Raw genomic sequence first — 18834 nt, 5'->3', positions numbered from 1 at the left:
TACAGGTGTACACCACCACCCCCAGCTAATTTTTGTATTATTAGTAGAGATGGGGTTTCACCATGTTTGTCAGGCTGGTCTCCAACTCCTGACCTCGTGATCCACCCACTTCGGCCTCCCATAGTGCTGGGATTACAGGCATGAGCCACCATGCCCAGCTGGTTTACTGATTATTTTAAACAAATTATTGAGTCCCAATGTTCTGAAAAAAATATTTCTTCAAAATGTTACTGCTCATCAACAACTAGTCACACAAGAGCTATGAGGTATGAAATTAATGTTGTTTTCTTGCTTACTAGCACGCATACATTCTACAGCCCATGGATCAAAGAGTAATTTTTTTTTTCTTTTTTGAGACAGAGTTTCGCTCTTGTTGTCCAGGCTGAATTGCAATGGCATGATCTCGGCTCACTGCAACCTCTGCCTCCTAGGTTCGGCAATTCTCCTGTCTCAGCCTCCTGAGTAGCTGAGATTACAGGTGCCTGCCGGCTAATTGTTTTGTATTTTTTTCAGTAGAGATGGTTTCACCATGTTGGCCAGGCTGGTCTTGAACTCCTGTCCTCAAGTGATCTGCCCACCTCAGCCTCCCAAAGTGCTAGGATTATAAGCGTGAGCCACTGCGCCTGGCCAAGGAGTAATTTTGACTTTCAAGTTTTATTTTTTATTTTTCTTTTTTTGAGATGGAGTGTCGCCCAGGCTGGAGTGCAGTGGCATGATCTCAGCTCACTGCAACCTCCGCCTCCCAGGTTCAAGTGATTCTTCTGCCTCTGCCTCCTGAGTAGCTGGGACTACAGGCACACGCCACCACTCCCGGCTAATTTTTGTATTTTTAATAGAGACAGGGTTTCACCATGTTGACCAGGCTGGTCTCAAACTCCTGACCTCGTGATCCACCCACCTTGGCCTCCCAAAGTGCTGTTATTGCAGGCGTGAGCCACTGCGCCTGACCTTCAACTTTTATTATTTAAGAAATAAATTTGTGGCCAGGCGTGGTGGCTCATGTCTGTAATCCCAGCACTTTGGGAGGCCAAGGCGGGTGGATCACCTCAGGTCAGGAGTTCGAGACCAGCTTGGCAAACATTGTGAAACCCTGTTTCTACTAAAAATACAAAAATTAGCTGGGCATGGTGGTGCATACCTGTAGTCCCAGCTACTTGGGAGGCTGGGGCAGGAGAATCACTGGAACCTGGGAGGCAGAGGTTGCAGTGAGCCGAGATTGTGCCGCTGTACACCAGTGTGGGCAACATAGTGAGACTGTATCTCAGAAAAAAAAAAAAAGGAAATTTGTAAGGCTATAGCCGCCATGGATAGTGATTCCTCTGATGGATCTGGGCAAAGTAAATTGAATACCTTCTGGAATGGATTCACTGCTCAAGATGCCACTAAGACCATTCATGATTCATGGGAGTAGGTCCAAATAACAACATTAATAGGAATTTGGAAGAACTTGAATCCAACCCTTATGGATGACTTTGAGGGATTCAAGTCTTCACTGGAGGAAGTCACTGCAGATGTGGAAATAGCAAGAGAAGTAGAATTAGAAGTGGAGCCCGAAGATGTGACTGAATTGCTGCAATCTTATGGTAGAACTTGAACAGATGAGGAGTTGCTTCTTATGCATGAGAGAAGAAAATTGTTTCTTGTGATTGGATCTATTCCTGGTGAAGATGCTGTGAACATTGTTAAAATGACAACAAAGAATTTAGACTTAAATAAACTTAATAAGGCAGCAGCAGGGTTTGAGAGGATTGAATCCAATTTTGAAAGATGTTCTATGGGTAAAATTAAACAGCATTTTGTGCTATAGAGGAATCTTTCATGAAAGGACGAGTCGGCCGAGTGCAGTGGCTCATGTCTGTAACCCCAGCACTTTTGGAGGCTGAGGCAGGTGGATCACCTGAGGTCGGGAGTTTGAGACCAGCCTGACCAGTATGGAGAAACCCCGTCTCTACTAAAAATACAAAATTAGCCGGCGTGGTGGCACATGCCTGTAATCCCAACTACTCGGGAGGCTGAGGCAGGATAATCGCTTGAACCTGGGAGGCAGAGGTTGCAGTGAGCCGAGATTGTGCCATTGCACTCCAGCCTGGGCAACAAGAGTGAAACTCTGTCTCAAAAAAAAAAAAAAAAAAAAAAGAGTCAATCAGTGTGGCATACTTGTCATTTTATTTTAAGAAATTGCACAGCTATCCCAGCCTTCAGCAAACCACCACTCTGATGAGTCAGCAGTCATCAACATTGAGGCAAGACCATCTACCAGCAAAAAGATTATGATTCACTGTAGGCTCAGATGATTGTTAGCATTTATTTTATTTTACTTTATATTTTGAGACATAGTTTGGCTCTTTCACCCAGGCTAGAGTGCAGTGGTGTGACCTTGGCTCACTGTGACCTCTGTCTCCTGGGTTCAAGCAATTTTCCTGCCTCAGCCTTCCGAGCACCTGGGACTACAGGCGTGCACCACACCCGGCTAATTTTTGTATTTTTGTAGAGATGGGCTTTCACCATGTCGGCCAGGCTGGTCTCGAACTCCTGACCTCAGGTGATCCACCAGCCTCGGCCTCCTAAAGTGCTGGGATTATAGGCGTGAGCCACTGCGCCTGGCCAACATTTATTTATTTATTTTTAAAAATAGAGACGGGGTCTCTTATGTTGCCCAGGCTGATCTTTGACTCCTTGGTTCAAATGATCCTCCCACTTCAGCCTTCCAAAGTGCTAGGATTACAGGCATGAACCAGTGTACCTGGCCTGCATTTTTAGGCCATGGAGTATTTTAAAATTAGAATATGTCTGTATGCAGTGGCTCATGCACTTTGGGAGGCCAAAGTGGGCAGATCACTTGAGGCCAAGGGTTTGAGACCAGCCTGGCCAAAATGGTGAAACCCTGTCTCTACCAAAAAATGGAAAAATTAGGTGGGCATGGTGGTGTACTCCTGTAATCCCAGGTACTCGGGAGACTGAGGCATGAGAATTTCTTGAACCTAGGAGGCAGAGGTTGCAGTGAGCTGAGATCACACCACTGCACTCCAACCTGGGCAACAGAGCGAGACTCTGTCTTCCAAAAGAAAAAAAAAAATTAGGACATGTACATTGGTTTCCTAGACATAATGCTATTGCACACTTAATAGACTATAGTATAGTGAAAACATACCGTTCACATGCATGGGAAACCAACATACTCATGTGACTCAAGTGACATTTGCTTTATTGCAGTGGTCTGGAACTGAATGCACATTGTCTTTTAGGTATGCCTGTGTTTTTCCCTTCTGGTTGATTTTCTTCACTTGGCTTACAGGACACCACACCCTTTTAACTTCCCCTTTTATTTTTGTTTTGGTTGGGGAACAGTGTTTTACTCTGTTGCCCAGGCTGGCGTGCAGTGGTGCCATCACGGCTCACTTTAGCCTTGAGCTCCCTGGGCTTCGGTGATACTCCCACCTTAGCCTCCTGAGTAGCTGGGACTACAGGTGCATGCCACCACGCCCAGCTAATTTTTCTATTTATTTATTTAGAGACAGAGTTTCGCTCTTGTTGCCTAGGCTGGAGTGCAATGGTGTGATCTTGGCTCACTGCAATTTCCACCTCCCGGGTTCAAGCGATTCTCCTGCCTTAGCCTCCCGAGTAGCTGGGATTACAGGCACGCGCCACCACACCTGGCTAATTTTTTTATATTTTTAGCAGAGATGTGGTTTCTCCATGTTGGTCAGACTGGTCTTGAACTCTCGATCTCAGGTGATCCACCCACCTCGGCCTTCCAAAGTGTTGGGATTACAGGCGTAAGCAAGCACGCTGGGGCAATTTTTCTATTTATTGTAGAGATGGGATTTGCCATGTTGCCCAGGCTGGTGTGGAAGTCCTGGGCTCAAGCACTTTTCCTAACTTGACCTCCCAAAGTGTTGGGATTATAGGTGACAGCCACTGTACTTTGCCTTAACTTTTTCCTTTCTTTTTTGAACAGCGTCTCACTGTCACACAGGCTAGAGTACAGTGGCATGATCATAGCTCATTGCAGCCCCGACATCCCGGGCTCAGATGTAGGTGTTCAAGTGATCCTCCCACCTCAGCCTCTCAAGTAGTTGGGACTACAGGCATGCACCACCACACTAATTTTTGTATTTTTTTGTAGAGACAGGGTTACACCATGTTGCCAGACTTTTAACTTTCCTTCTCTCATCGTTTGCTGGTTCCTCCTTTTCTTCCTGCCACTGAATGTTTATGTGTAGTCCTTGGTCATTACGATGCAGGATTTTTCTTGGCCCCTTTGTTGGACTCGTGACAGGGCTGTCCCATTTAGTCGGCCCACCGCGCTCAATCCCTTGCAGGATGGAGCACGTGAGTGAGTGCAGGATCTGGCTGGCTGCTCTGGGCACTGGCAGGAACAAGCTCCGTGTCCAGAATGGCTAGCCAGATCCCGCACTTGCTTGCACACATGGATGGCGGTGCCAAGGTGAGGGTGCCCACAACCCCAGAACCCTAGAGGAAGTATTACAGTGCTCTCTTAGTTTTGCTGTCTGCAGACAGCTGTGTGTTAGCAGCTCAGTTGGCCCCTTGCCTCGTTGCATGGGGTGGCTGCCCTCCTCTGGTGAGGACAAAGGACCAGTGTGACAGTCTTTCTACGTACCCGCACTCGGTGGATTCTGAGCTCTCGTCTGGTGTCCAAGAAGAATGAGGTCACACAGGCAAATTGAAGGATAGTGAAGGCAGATAATTTTATTGAGCAAAGAAAATGGCTCTCAGTAGAGAGGGGAACTGGAAAGGGAACGGGAAGGGTAGGTTGCCTTCCCTGAAGTCAGGTTGCCCTTTGCCTGAAGTCAAGCCATCGCTCTGAAGTCAAGCTGTCTCTCTGAAGTCAAATCGTCTCTCTCTCAAGTCAAGCTGTCTCCCCCTCTACTGACTGAGTCAGGGGTCTTTCTTTATGGGACTCAGAATGGAGAGTGTGGGCTCATTGGTTTGTGAGTATGCAAAAAACGTTAAAGTGAAGACACCACTCAATGGTGGGCATGCCAGTGTAGAAAACCAGTTAGGAGAGGTCGGGCACGGTGGCTCGCGCCTGTAGTCCCAGGACTTTGGGAGGCTGAGGTGGGCGGATCACGAGATCTCCTGACCTGGCTAACATGGTGAAACCCCGTCTCTACTAAAAATACAAAAGATTATCCGGGCGTGGTGGCGGGCGCCTGTAGTCCCAGCTACTCGGGAGGCTGAGACAGGAGAATGGTGTGAACCCGGGAGGTGGAGCTTGCAGTGAGCCGAGATCGCGCCACTGCACTCCAGCCTGGGTGACAGCGAGACTCCATCTCAAAAAAAAAAAAAAACAAAAAAAAAACCCAATTAGGAAAGGGTAGCTATATATAAAATAGATGAAAAGCGGGGATTAGAGGAAAGCATGCCAAAGAGGAAGACAAGTTCTCAGTCTGGTCTGAGGATTTAACTTGTATCTTGGCTTTCAGGCTTTAAACTGTCTTTGGCTTGGAGGTTGCACTGGGGACCTGCCCCTATTTACCTTGGCATTTGGCTGCCTCCTTTTGTTATCACTTGTACTTTGTCTGGCCGAGGCCTCTCCCTTGGCAGTGTCTTGTCAGCAGTACTCTCTGGGGCCTGATCCCTCCTGGTAATCTCTCCAGCTCAGATTTCTTCTTACACTTTGGATGCATATATTAACTGTCCACTCCACATCTCTGCTTGAGTATTTTATAGACCCAAGCTCAACATGATTAAAACTGGCCTCTTGGATTTTCCCAAACCCACAACCTCTGGGGCATTCCTTCACCTTCTTGTTTGATAGCAGACCCCTTGGAATTATTTTTGACCTGTTTTTTTCTTGTCTTACACATCTTATTTGTCAGAAAAACTTCTGGGGCATACATCCAGAATATATCCACAGAGTCTGACCTTTTGCAATCCTCTCCATGACATCTTTTGCCTGGATTACAGCAACCGTTGCAGAGCAGTCTTGTTGCTGCTCAGACCTTGGCCTCTGGCTTAGCATTTAGAGTGCCTGTGTAGGATGAGTCAGGTTGCTAAACAGCAATCCTCTGCCCAACATCTACGTTTTTTACTGAGTAAAAGCCAAAATTCCACCAGTGGGTTATGTGGTCCATTACATCTCTGACTTCACTTCCTTCTCAGCCTCTTGATCACTATGCTCCAGCTCGACTTACCTTCTTGCTGGATGTACTAGTCATAACACCACCTTTGTCTTTGTACCAAATGTGTCCTTTTCCTGGAGTATGTTTCCTAGGGAGCCTTCCAACTTATTCTGTTATAATTTATAAAGGATTTATAATTTATAATCATTTATAATTAAATATTAAATATGTCAACCATATTTAATAAGTTGATCATTGGCTGGGTAGGTGGAGTGGCTCATGCCTGTAATCCTAGCACTTTGGGAGGCTGAGGCGGGAGGATCACTTGAGTCTGGGAGGTAGAGGTTGCAGTGAGCCATGTTTGTGCCACTGCACTCCAGTCTGTATAACAAAGCGAGACTCTGTCTCAAAAAAAAAAAAAAAAAAGTTGATCATCCTTTGGGACTTGACCATATATTAGGACACTTTTTTTTTTTTTTGAGAGAGAGTTTCCTTCTTGTTCCCCCAGACTGGAGTGCAATGGCGTGATCTTGGCTCACTGAAACCTCTGCCTCCCTGGTTCAAGCAATTCTCCTGCCTCAGCCTCCCGAGTAGCCGTGCCTGGCTAATTTTTTTCTATTATTAGTAGATACAGGGTTTTACCATGTTGGCCAGGCTGGTCTGGAACTCCTGACCTCAGGTGATCTGCCTGTTTCGGCCTCCCAAAGTGCTGGGACTAGAGGCATGAGCCACCACGCCCGGCATAGGACACTATTTAACTCTGTTTTAGGACTTTTTCTTTTCACTGGAGTATTTTTCTTTTTATTAGAGGAGTTCATAATAAACAGTAATATATAGTAAGATAAGCCCATTTATAATTTTTGTTTTTGACATACCTTTTTTTCCTTTTTTTTTGAGATAGAGTCTTGCTCTGTCTCCCAGGCTGGAGTGCAGTGGCGTGATCTCAGCTCACTGCAAGCTCTGCCTCCCAGGTTCACACCATTCTCCTGCCTCAGCCTCCCGAGTAGCTGGGACTACAGGTGCCAGCCAGCATGTGGAGCTAGTTTTTTGTATTTTCAGTAGAAACGGGGTTTCACTGTGTTAGCCAGGATGGTCTCGATCTGCAGACCTCATTATCTGCCCACCTCAGCCTCCCAAAGTGCTGGGATTACAGGCATGAGCCATCACACCTGCCCCCCCACTCCCCCACCCCCGCCCCCTTTTTTTTTTGAGATGGAGTCTCACTCTGTAGCCCAGGCTGGAGTGCAGTGGCACAATCTCGGCTCACTGCAGCCTCCGCCTCCTGGGTCCTGGTTCAACCAATTCTCCTGCCTCAGCCTCCCAAGTAGCTGGGATTGCAGGCATGCGCCACCATGCCCAGCTAATTTTTGTATTTTTAGTGGACGGAGTTTCACCATATTGGCCAGGCTGGTCTTGAACTCCTGACCTTGTGGTCCGCCCACCTCAGCCTGCCGAAGTGCTGAGATTACAGGTGTGAGCCACTGTGCCCGGCCCCTTTTTTCCCGTTTAAATAGAAATTCAGTGGATCTCCTTCGCCCTTTTTTTTTTTTTTTTTGAGACGAAGTCTTGCTCTGTCGCCCAGACTGGAGTGCAATGGTGCAATCTCAGCTCACTGCAACCTCTGTCTCCCAGGTTCAAGCGATTCTCCTGCCTCGGCCTCCTGAGTAGCTGGGATTACAGGCCACCTTTTTTTTTTTTTTCCCCCAGAACCAAATGTCAGCTTACCTTCTCCACCTTTTATAAAAGCAACTTAAGAACAACAGCCAGGCTGGGCAAGGTGGCTTATGCCTGTAATCACAACACTTTGGGAGGCTTAAGGTGGGAGGATCAGTTGAGTCCAGGAGTTTGAAACCAACCTGGGTAACATAGTGAGACCCCATCTCTCCAAAAATTTAAAAATCAGCCCGGTGCAGCGACTTACGCCTGTAATCGCAGTACTTTGGGAGGCTGAGGCCAGCAGATCGCTAGAGCCCAGGAGTTAGAGACTAACCTGGGCAACATGGTGAAACCCTGTCTCTGTGAAAAGACAAAAAATTAACGGGATGGTGGTATGCATCTGTAGTCCTAGCTACTCAGGAGGCTGAGGTGAGAAGATTGCTTGAGCCCAGGAGGTTGAAGCTGCAGTTAGCTGTGTTCGTGCCGCTGCACTCCAGCCTGGATGACAGAACAAGACCGTGTTTCAAAAAAAAAAAAGCAGGGGCTGGGTGCGGTGGCTCAAGCCTGTAATCCTAGCATTTTGGGAGGCTGAGGCGGGTTGAGGTCAGGGGTTTGAGACCACCCTAACCAACATGATGAAACCCCCTCTCTATTAAATACAAAAATGAACCAGGCCTAGTGGCGCGCCCCTGTAACGCTAGCTACTCAGGAGGCTGAGGCAGGAGAATTGCTTGAACCTGGGAGGTGGAGGTTGCAGTGAACTGAGATCGCGCCATTGCACTACAGCCTGGGTAACCTTCCTGGAGCCCCAGGTACTTGGGAGGCTTAGGCAGGAGTATTGCTTGAGCCCAGGAATTCGAGGCTATAGCATGCTATGATCATGCCTGTGAATGTACTCCAGCATGGGCAAAACAGCAAGACCTGGCCTCTAAAAGGAAAAATGATTTATTACCTATATTTTGAGACAGGAGTCTAGCTCTGTCACCCAGACTGGAGTGCAGTGGCATGATCTTGGCTCACTGCAACCTCCACCTCCTAGGTTCAAGTGATTCTCCTGTCTCAGCCTCCCTAGTAGCTGGCATTACAGGTGCGCACCACTATGCTTGACTACTTTTTGCATTTTTAGTAGAGACAGGGTTTCACCACGTTGACCAGGCTGGTCTTGAACTTCTGACTTCAAGTGATCTGCCTGCCTTGGCCACCCAAAGTGCTGGGATTACAGGCATGAGCCACCACGCTCAGCCTAGGTTTTTTTTTTAAATCAATTTTCTTTTTTAATCAATTCTGCTAAAAGGCTGCCACCTCACAGATTGACTACCAGGCCACCACACAGGATCTTAGGAGGCCAGGCTCCTCCCCCCTGCACAAGGCTCAAACTTCCCCTGCCTCCACCTCATTCTCCCAGTACGCAGGTGGGTCCTCAGTCTGTTGCAGGCATGTGCAGACAAGACCCTGGGCAGATTCCCTTATCTGCAGAAAAGCATCTGGTGTAAACACTTGTGGGGTTGGTCGGAGATTCTCCGGGGACCCCCCCTTATCTACCTCCTGCATCTATCACTAGCGGGACCTCATATAATTTTTGTATGAATTAAGAAAGTAAGCTGGGCATAGTGGTTCACATCTGTAATCCCAGCACTTTGGGAGGCCAGGGCAGGAGGATAGCTTGAGCCTGGAGTTCAAGACCAGCCTGGGCAACATGGTGAGATCTTGTCTCTACAAATAAAAAATTAGCTGGGTGTGGTGGCGTGTGCCTGTTGTCCCAGCTACTTGGGAGGCTGAGGTGGAAGAATTGCTTGTGCCCCAGTGGTCAAGATTGCAGTGAGTTGTAATCATGCCACAGCACTCCAGCCTGAGTGACAAAGCGAGACCCTGTCTGAAAAAAAAAGCAATCAATATACCAGCAGAGTCCTCATACCAGGATTTCTCATTTTCCTACAATGTATAATATTAATAGTAGGCATCTTATGTAGCATTTTCTCTTCAGCTATCAACAGTGAACATGGCAAGGTGTTAGATCTCACACATGTTGTGTGTTCTCCACTTCTGATCACTATAGAATGAAATGTACTGTTCTAGGGATCAGTGTCCTTCAGTGATGTGGCTTTGGGCTTCACCCAGGAGGAGTGGCAGCATCTGGACCCTGCCCAGAGGACCCTGTACAGATATGTGATGCTGGAGAACTACAACCTCCTCCTCTGTACAGAGACGTGATGCTGGAGAACTACAGCCTCCTCCTCTCAGTGGGTAAGGATTGTGTAATTTAAAACTCCAAATAACATTTATTTCCTTTTTAGCTGCTGATTGCAGATGGTTTCTTTGTATGATTATGAGTTAAAGGCTTGAAACTCAGGAGTTGAAGCTTGATTGATCCCTTTTGGGCACTGTAAAAAATATCTGTGGTGTTTTCCGTAATGAAATGCTCAAGTGGACCTATTTTTGTGCAGACACAGCTTTGTCCTCCACAGGCTATCTGGCCCACGTCCTGTGTCATTTTCATTCACAGGGTATTGTATTACCAAACCAGTGGTGATTTGCAAGTTGGAGCATGGAGAGGTGCTGTGGATATTAGAGGAAGAGTCCCCAAGTCAGAGCCACCTAGGTGAGTTAATAAGTATATAGGAATCTATAATCCCAGGGAGAAATTGGATCCTAGGGAGATAGTTCACATATTGATATCTTTGAAATTTTTCAGGAATACATTTTTAGAGTTACCAGAACTTTGGAAGTGACTAAGAAGAGCTGGCCTGCTTGCCTCAGATGTATATATTATTACACACCAGCAGATAACAGCTAAATGATCTTTGTTTTCTTCCAAAAACTTAATCCTTGCCTCTCTCAGTTTTGTCAAATGAATGTCATTTGACTCTTCCTTCTATATCATTTCAGTTATCTTCTTTTCATCATATATTATGTATTTATTCAATACGTATTAATTTGGCAGCTACGATGTTGGCAGTTCCATCTGTGTTAGAGATATAGCTCTAATACCATGGCTGTGTTCTATTGGTAGAAAAGAATGAGATGTAGTGTGCGCTTTGTGGAAGGGCCTTTTTGAAGTCAGTAGTTTAATAAACACAGATTTGAATCATGTGTCAGTGGAATATTCTGGCCAGATGGTATATCCTGTGTCGTGAACCTTAGGCCAGAGTGTCATTTGTGCAGGACAGCAGTGAGCCGGGCTGGGTGGAAGTCGGGGTAATGGGGAGCATGTGAGAGATGCTGTCAGACAGACTGCTCACTGGGGTGCTATATATTTGGAATTTGTAGCCAAAACAGAATTTGCTGCTAAATTGGATTATGGGCATAAGAAAAAGCTAATAAGCATGATCTCAAAGGTTTTATACTGAGGCACTGGCTGTGTGATGATACCATTAACTGGATGGGAGAAAATGGGGAGAAACAGTTTTGGGAAGAAATAAGAGATAGACACATAAATTTAAACAAACATTTTTTGTATAAAATAGTAATGATGCCCAGTTGGATGTAAAACAATAAAAATAAAATACTGAAAAATAATTCAACATGTGAATCAGTTACCAGTTGATCTGAATTATGTTCTAAAATCCTTGTTTTTTTTTCTTTTTCTTTTTCTTTCTTTTTTTCTTTCTTTTTTTTTTTTTTTGAGACAGTCTCTCTCTGTCTCACAGGCTAGAGTGCAGTGTTACAATCTTGACTCAGTGCAACCTCTGCCTCCCAGGCTCAGAGATTCTCGTACCTCAGCCTCCCTAGTAGTTGGGACCACAGATGGTGTGTATCACCACACCTGACTAGTTTTGGTATTTTTAGTAGAGATGAGGTTTTGCCATCTTGGCCAAGCTGATCACCTGGCCTCAAGTGATCTGCCCCCCTTGGCCTCCCAAAGTGCTGGGATTACAGGTATGAGCCACTGCACCTGGCCTCTAAATTCCTTTCGTTGTTAAGAAGAAATACTGTTGCATTAAATATAAATGGTAACATGTAATGAGTAAATGCTAAAAGAAAGTAATATGTGTAATTTCTAGACTTTTAAAAAGAAGAAAATGGAAAAGAAAAAAATTAAATGTATTGGATTAGACTAAAAAAAAAAAAAAGACCAATGAGGCCGGGCTTGGTGACTCAGGCCTGTAATCCCAGCACTTTGGGAGGCCGAGGCGGGTTGGTCACCTGAGGTCAGGAGTTCGAGATCAGCCTGACCAGCACGGCAAAATGCCATCTCTACTGAAAGTACAAAAATTAGCTGGGTGTGGTGGTGGATGCCTGTAATCCCAGCTATTCAGGAAGCTGAGGCAGGAGAAACTTCAACCCGGGAAGCAGACATTGGCGCGAGCAGAGATCGTGCCACTGCACTGCAGCCTGGGTGACAAGAGCAAGACTCCATCTCAAAAAAAAAAAAAAAAAAAAAAAATGAAAGAGTGGGGAAAGGCCGGTAAAAATTAGAACAACTGGAAACTCTTAAGTGAAAAAGAGAAAACCAATCCAGTTATTTTAGAAGTCATAATACAGTGAAAGGGGCTAAACCATCTTACTAAAAGATGGATATTGTCAAATCAAAAACCAAGTTATATAAGCTCAGTGCGGTGGCTCACTCCTGTAATCCCAGCACTTTGGGAGACTAACCCAAGAGGATTGCTTGAGGTCAAGAGTTTGAGACCAGCCTAGGCAGCATAATGAGGATCCATCTGTACAAAAAATGAAAAATTAGGCCAGGCACGGAGGCTCCTGCTTATAATCTCAGCACTTTGGGAGGCCAAGGTGTGCAGATCACCTGAGGTTGGGAGTTCGAACCAGCCTGACCAACATGGAAAAACCCATCTCTACTAAAAATACAAAATTAGCTGGGCGTGGTGGTGCATGCCTGTAATCCCAGCTACTTGGGAGGCTGAGGCAGGAGAATCACTTGAACCCAGGAGGCGGAGTTTGTGGTGAGCCGAGATTGTGCCATTGCACTCCAGCTTGGGCAACGAGAGTGAAACTCCTTCTCAAAAATAAATAAATAAATAAATTACCCAGACATGGTCGTACACCAGTAGTCTCAGTTTTGGGAGGCTGAAGTAGGAGGATCGCTTGAGCCCAGGAGTTTGAAGCTGCAGTGAGCTATGATCATGCCACTGCATTCCAGTCTGGATGATAGAGTAAGAGCCTGTCTGTAAAAACAAAACAAAAATCAAGCTATATGGAGTTTGAGAATCATATATGAAATGTGAACAGGAAACCTTAGAATATAAAAGAAGTATAAATGATATATGGTCCAAATAATAAACAAAATAGAATGTTACCTCTCAGTGGACCCAAATTTAGCTTTTGAGTTTATTTTTGACACAGTTCTTTTTTTTTTTTTTTTTAAATGAGATGGAGTCTCGCGTTGTCTTCCAGGCTGGAGTGCAGGTTGATCTCTTTTGATCCTATCTCAAAAAAAATTTTTTTTTCTAACTTAGATAAACAGAGAAAATTTATATATGTGTGTGTGTGTATATATATATATATATTTATTTGTGTGTGTGTGTATATATGTATCTATATAAACTTGTATTGATGGGGTCTTGCTGTGTTGCCCAGACTGGTCTTGAACTCCTGGCCTTAAGCAATTCTTCCACCTCTGCCTCCCAGAATGCTAGTTTAGAGGCTTGATCCACTGTGCCTGGCCTACTTATATTTTTTAATTGAATGAAACTCATTCTGTTTTTGCTGTTATCGTTTGAGTTAATTGGTCCCATTTATAATCTAAGAAGCATGATACTATTTTAGTGATCTATTTTTCTAAAGTTTGAAACATTTTGCTATGTTATTTCCTTAGCAATTATTTCAACATTACTCATCAGTTATGTCCAACTGTGGTAAAATAAACTAAAATAGAAAAGAATAGAATGATGGAATTGCTTATAAGGATAATACAATAGTGAAGATCACTGTCACTATTATATCATCCTTCAGTTTTCTTATTGAGCTGCTTGAAGTATTGCATCACTTATGACAAAAATATAAAAGAAGCCTGGAGAAACCTTATTTGTAGTTTCTTTCTTTCTTTCTTTTTTTTAAATTTTGTTTATTCATTTCTTTTTGAGATGGAGTCTCACTCTGTTGCCCAGGCTGGAGTGGAGCAGTGCAATCTCAGCTCATTGCAACCTCTACCTCTCAGGTTCAAGTGCTTCTACTGCCTCAGCCACCCGAGTAGATGGGACTACAGACACCTACTACTGTGTCCTGGCTTTTTTTTTTTTGTATTTTTACTAGAGATGGGGTTTGCCATGTTGGCAAGGCTGGTTTTGAACTCCTGACCTCAGGTGATCCTCCTGCCTTGGCCTCCCAAAGTGCTGGGATTACAGGTGTCAACCACTGTACCTGACTCTTCCTTTTCTTTTTGTTTTGTTTCTTTTCTTTCTTTCTTTTCTTTCCTTTCTTTCTTTTTCTTTCTTTCTTTTTTCCTTCCTCCCTCCCCTCCCCTCCCCTCCCCTTTCCTTTCCTTTCCTTTCCTTGACACTGAGTCTTGCTCTGTCACCCAGGCTGGAATGCAGTGGCATGATCTCAGCTCACTGCAACCTCTGCCTCCTGGGTTCAAGCAATTCCCCTGCCTCAGCCTCCTGAGTAGCTGGGATTACAGGTGCGCACCACCACACCTGGCTACTTTTTGTATTTTTAGTAGAGACGTGGTTTCGCCATGTTGTCCGGGCTGGTCTGGAACGCTTGACTTCAGGTGATCCACCCTCCTCGGCCTCCAAAAGTGCTGGAATTATGGGCGTGAGCCACTGCGCCCAACTCTCTCTCTCTCTCTCTCTCTTTTTTTTTTTTTTTTTTTTAATAATTCAATGGGCACAGTTGAAGTTGAGAACTTTTATTTTCTTCCGTTAATTGCAAAGAGTAGAAAATTGACAAGAGGAAGTCTCTTCACAATTATTAGGCAAATCAGAAGATGAAGCAGAAGCATTGTAGACTCTAGTAATTACAGTGTAATTGATCATATAAGTGAAATCTCAGACTATGAGTTACATGATGATATTCTAGATGAATAAACGTATGCATATGATTCTGTTATAAGAACAGCCTGGGTCGGGTGCAGTGGCTTATGCCTGTAATCTCAGCACTTTGGGAGGCCGAGGCAGGTGGATTTCTAGAGCCCAGTAGGTCAAGGCTGCAGTGAGCTGTGATGCTGCCACTGCATTACAGCCTGGGCAACAGGAGTTTGAGACCAGCCTGGATAACATGGCAAAAACTCCATCTCTACAAAAAATACAAAAAATTAGCCAGGCATGGTAGTACATACATGTAATCCCATTTACTCGAGAAGCTGAGGTGGGAGCATCACCTGAGCCTGGGAAGTTGAGGCTGCAGTGAGCCATGATTATACCACTGCACAATCCAGCCTGGGTGACAGAGCCAGACACTGTGCCAAAAAAAAAAAAAAAAAAAAAAAAAGCATGTGAATATGTCTCCTTTTCATAAGAAATATATTAACATTTATAATCTGTGGTAACTTATTCTTGTTTCTAGACTGCTGCATAGATGATAACCTGTTGGAGAAGAGACAGGAAAATCAAGACCAGCATTTGCAGAAAGTTGATTTTTTCAGCAACAAAACACTGACTATGGACAGAAATGGTGTATTAGGAAAAACATTTTATCTTGACACAAACCCCATTCTATTAAGAAAAATACGTGGCAACTGTGACTCATATGGAGTGAATTTGAATTATATTTTGGAATTAATTATTAGTAATAGAAGCTCCTTTATAAGGAACCCTTCTGAGTATAATGCACATGGGAAAGTTTTCCTTTGTATGAAGCGTGAAAATCCTTATGCCAGAGGGAAACCTTTGGAATATGATGGAAATGGGAAAGCCGTCTTTCATAATGAGGACCTATTTAGGCATCAAACTCTGAAGCAGTGTTTTGAATACAATCAGTGTGGGAAGGCTTTTCATGAAGAGGCAGCCTGCATTACCCATAAGAGAGTGTGCTCATGGGAGACCCTGTGAATATAATGGACATGTGAGAGCCTTTCCGATAGACCAATATTCATTGTTCATCAGATAACTCACATAAGGGAGAGTTCCTATGAATTCAATGAATGTGAGAGGAGGTCTGGTGAGAAGCCACCTGTAAGTAAACACCACAGAGTTAATGGAGATGGAACACTATGAGTGTAATGCGAGAGAATAGTTTTGGCAAGAAATCACTCCTCATTCTACGAAGTTACAGAGGAGAGAAAACTTTTGACTGTAATAGAGATTTGAAAGTATTCTGCAAGAAGCCAAATTTCACTCAGCATCAAGAAACACGTATAGGAAAGAATGCCTATAAAATTAATCAGCATGCTAGTAGATTTTGCTATAAGCCAAAGCTTTCTGTATATCAGAAAACAGATAGAGGAGAAAAACTCTATGAATGTAGTGAATGTGGGAAAACTTTCTACTAGAAGTCATCCCTCACAGCACATCAGAGAACACACACAGGGGAGCAACCCTATGAATATAATGAAACCTTTTACCAGAATCCTGACTTTGCTAAACATCAGAGAGACAACATAGAGGAAACCCTTGTCAACATCCTGAAGGCTCAGAAACCTTCACCTTCTTGGACTCATTCCATAGCAGAAACAACCCAGGTTGGGGTGAGAACACCCAATAAAGATGAGAAATCTTTTGCCTAGAAGTGATGTTTCATTGAACAGCAAATAATTGACATTTTATCTTTTTTTCTTTTCTTTTGTTGTTATTTTTTTGAGACAGAGTTTCGCTCTTATTGCCCAGGCTGGAGTGCAATGGCGTGATCTTGGCTCATCGCAACCTCTGTCTCCCGGGTTCAAGCGATCCTCCTGCCTCAACCTCCCAAGTAGCTGGGATTACAGGCGTGCGCCACCATGCCTGGCTAATTTTGTATTTTTAGGAGAGACGGGGTTTCACCATGTTGGTCAGGCTGTTCTTGAACTCCTGAGCTCAGGTGATCCACCCGCCTTGGCCTGCCGGAGTGTTAGGATTACAGGCGTGAACCACCACCCCCAGCCCTTCTTTTTTTGTTGTTTTTTGTTTTTTTTTGAATCAGAGTCTCACTCTGTTGCCCAGGCTGGAGTGCAGTAGGGTAATCTCGGTTCACTGCAACCTCCGCCTCCTGGCTTCAAGCGATTCTTCTGCCTCAGCCTCCTGAGTAGCTGGGATTACAGGTGTGTGCCACCAGACCCAGCTAATTTTTGTATTTTTAGTAGAGACAGGGTTTCGCCATGTTGGCCAGGCTGGTCTTGAACTCCTGACCTCAGGTGATCTGCCTGCTTTGGCCTCCCAAAGTGCTGGGATTACAAGCATGAGGCACCGCACCTGGCCTTTATTCTCTTTTTATTCTTACCTTAGAATCACAAGATGGTAGTGCAGGAAGAGTATACAGTATTTAACTATTTCTGCCTTATTTGAAAGATAAAATATATGGAGCCTGAGAGAATCAGTGAATTATTACAGGTCACTCCTTTGTTACTGATCAAGATAAGAGTTTATTCCGGGCGCGGTGGCTCACACCTGTATCCCAGCACTTTGAGAGGCTGAGGCAGGTGGATCACCTGAGATCAGGAGTTCGAGACCAGCCTGGCCAACATGGGGAAACCCCGTCTCTACTAAAAATACAAAAAATTAGCTGGGCGTGGTGGCAGGTGCCTACAATCTCAGCTCCTCGAAAGGCTGGGGCAGGAGAATCGCTTGAACCTGGGAGGTGGAGGTTGCAGTGAGTTGAGATCGTGCCACTGCATGCCAGCCTGGGCAACAAAGCGAGACTTTGTTTCAAAAAAAGAAAGTTTCGTGGTTTCTTTATTCCTTTGCACAGCTGAAACAAGTCTTATCAAAAGAGTATGAAACTGTAATGAAATTCGAACAAATACTAAAAAATCTTGTACTGAAGCATTCATTCTCTTTTTTAGAGTTTCTGTAAATTGTTCAACAATATTCCCAGTATTATATTCATAGGAAAACAGATAAACAGTACAACCTGAGTGTTTCCTACCACATCAGTTTTAATGAAGACACTTTTATATTAGGATCCTGTCATTTATAAATTGTTTGTATTTTAAATTTTTTTGTGTCTTAGTGACATAAATTGTTAATCATTGGGATACATGTGTTTACTTTCACCCAGTGAAAAATTGCATGTCTAAGCTCAACACAATCTGGTCATAGAGATGTCTCCACATTGTTCAAATGGTCTCTTCTGTGTAGTATTTTAGGAAGTTGGATCCAGGAGCAGCAAGGTGGGCCAGATTTCTCCTAACTTTATTCTTAGCTCCTCTTTCCCAGCATTACCTTTACATTTTCCCAAGACCAGTAGAAAATGAACAAATCCCAGGTGAGTTGTTTAGTTGTTATTATCAGCTTTATTTATAATGCATTGTATGAGGCTTTTAAGGGTCATTAGAATGGAAATACAGAAATCAACAGGAAAATAGACAATAGCAGACTGATAGCATGATTTAATATATAGGTAAGTACAAGTTTTATGGTCTTTCATAGTTATCAAAATTGAGCTGTAAATTTGAATATTTTTGATAGCCATTGCACAAGGCAGACATCTGTCACATGATTTATATTTCCATAAAGAAAAACAGTATTGATTATGAATGGGGCATGAAAACTTCCTGGCAGTGAGTCTGAAATTGTTCTCTTTTTGCACTCTGGATGGGCCATGAAGTGTACAACCTTCCAATAACTTCAATAAAAGAAATTCAGCCTCTTTCAGTAGTTCTTCAGTGGGAACAAAGGACTCAAGAGCTATGAGAAAACTCAGTGAATATAGGTTTTCAGAGAATCAAAATATTGTAGTCTGGTATAGTATGTAGATTAGTAGAGTAACCACTAGCCATATGTGGATATTGAAATATAATTAAAATCTGTTTCATAAGTCACATAGTAACATTTTAAGTGCTTAGTTGCCACATGTGGCTAGTGGCTACCAAGTTGGACAGCACTGCTCTAAGCCATTTTCTGGTGTTGCTGCTTGATACAGGGATAAAATATAGAGTATCTGGAGGAAGAAATCAAGTGCATCTTCAGACTATTTCAGTAAATGATTTTTTTCCCCATTTAGGTGTATTTATGGGGTAGTATAGACAGTTCGCAGTTACACTCTCTGGCATTTGTGCCTG

General features: G+C 44.0%; 1 protein-coding gene across 5 annotated transcripts in view; it reads left to right on the top strand.

Moving 5' to 3' along the window:
• Positions 1-16362, top strand: part of ZNF487 (zinc finger protein 487) — a 43624-nt gene extending 27262 nt beyond the window's left edge. For 3 of the 5 annotated variants that reach the window (XM_050804334.1, XM_050804336.1, XM_050804335.1), the window contains 3 exons: positions 9861-9986; positions 10246-10341; positions 15207-16362. In XM_050804334.1, the coding sequence (XP_050660291.1) occupies positions 9861-9986; positions 10246-10341; positions 15207-15691 (707 nt within the window). In that variant the 3' untranslated portion in view covers positions 15692-16362. Of the gene's footprint in view, positions 1-9860; positions 9987-10245; positions 10342-15206 lie in introns of those variants that run through there. The other 2 variants (XM_050804337.1, XM_050804338.1) reach the window with 2 other exon arrangements.
• The last annotated feature ends 2472 nt before the right edge of the window (positions 16363-18834 follow it).

The sequence above is a fragment of the Macaca thibetana genome, chromosome 9 (assembly GCF_024542745.1).
Source record: "Macaca thibetana thibetana isolate TM-01 chromosome 9, ASM2454274v1, whole genome shotgun sequence".
Lineage (NCBI taxonomy): Eukaryota > Metazoa > Chordata > Mammalia > Primates > Cercopithecidae > Macaca > Macaca thibetana.
The sequence above is the reverse complement of the archived record's forward strand: the minus strand, read 5'-3'. Positions and strand labels throughout refer to the sequence as shown.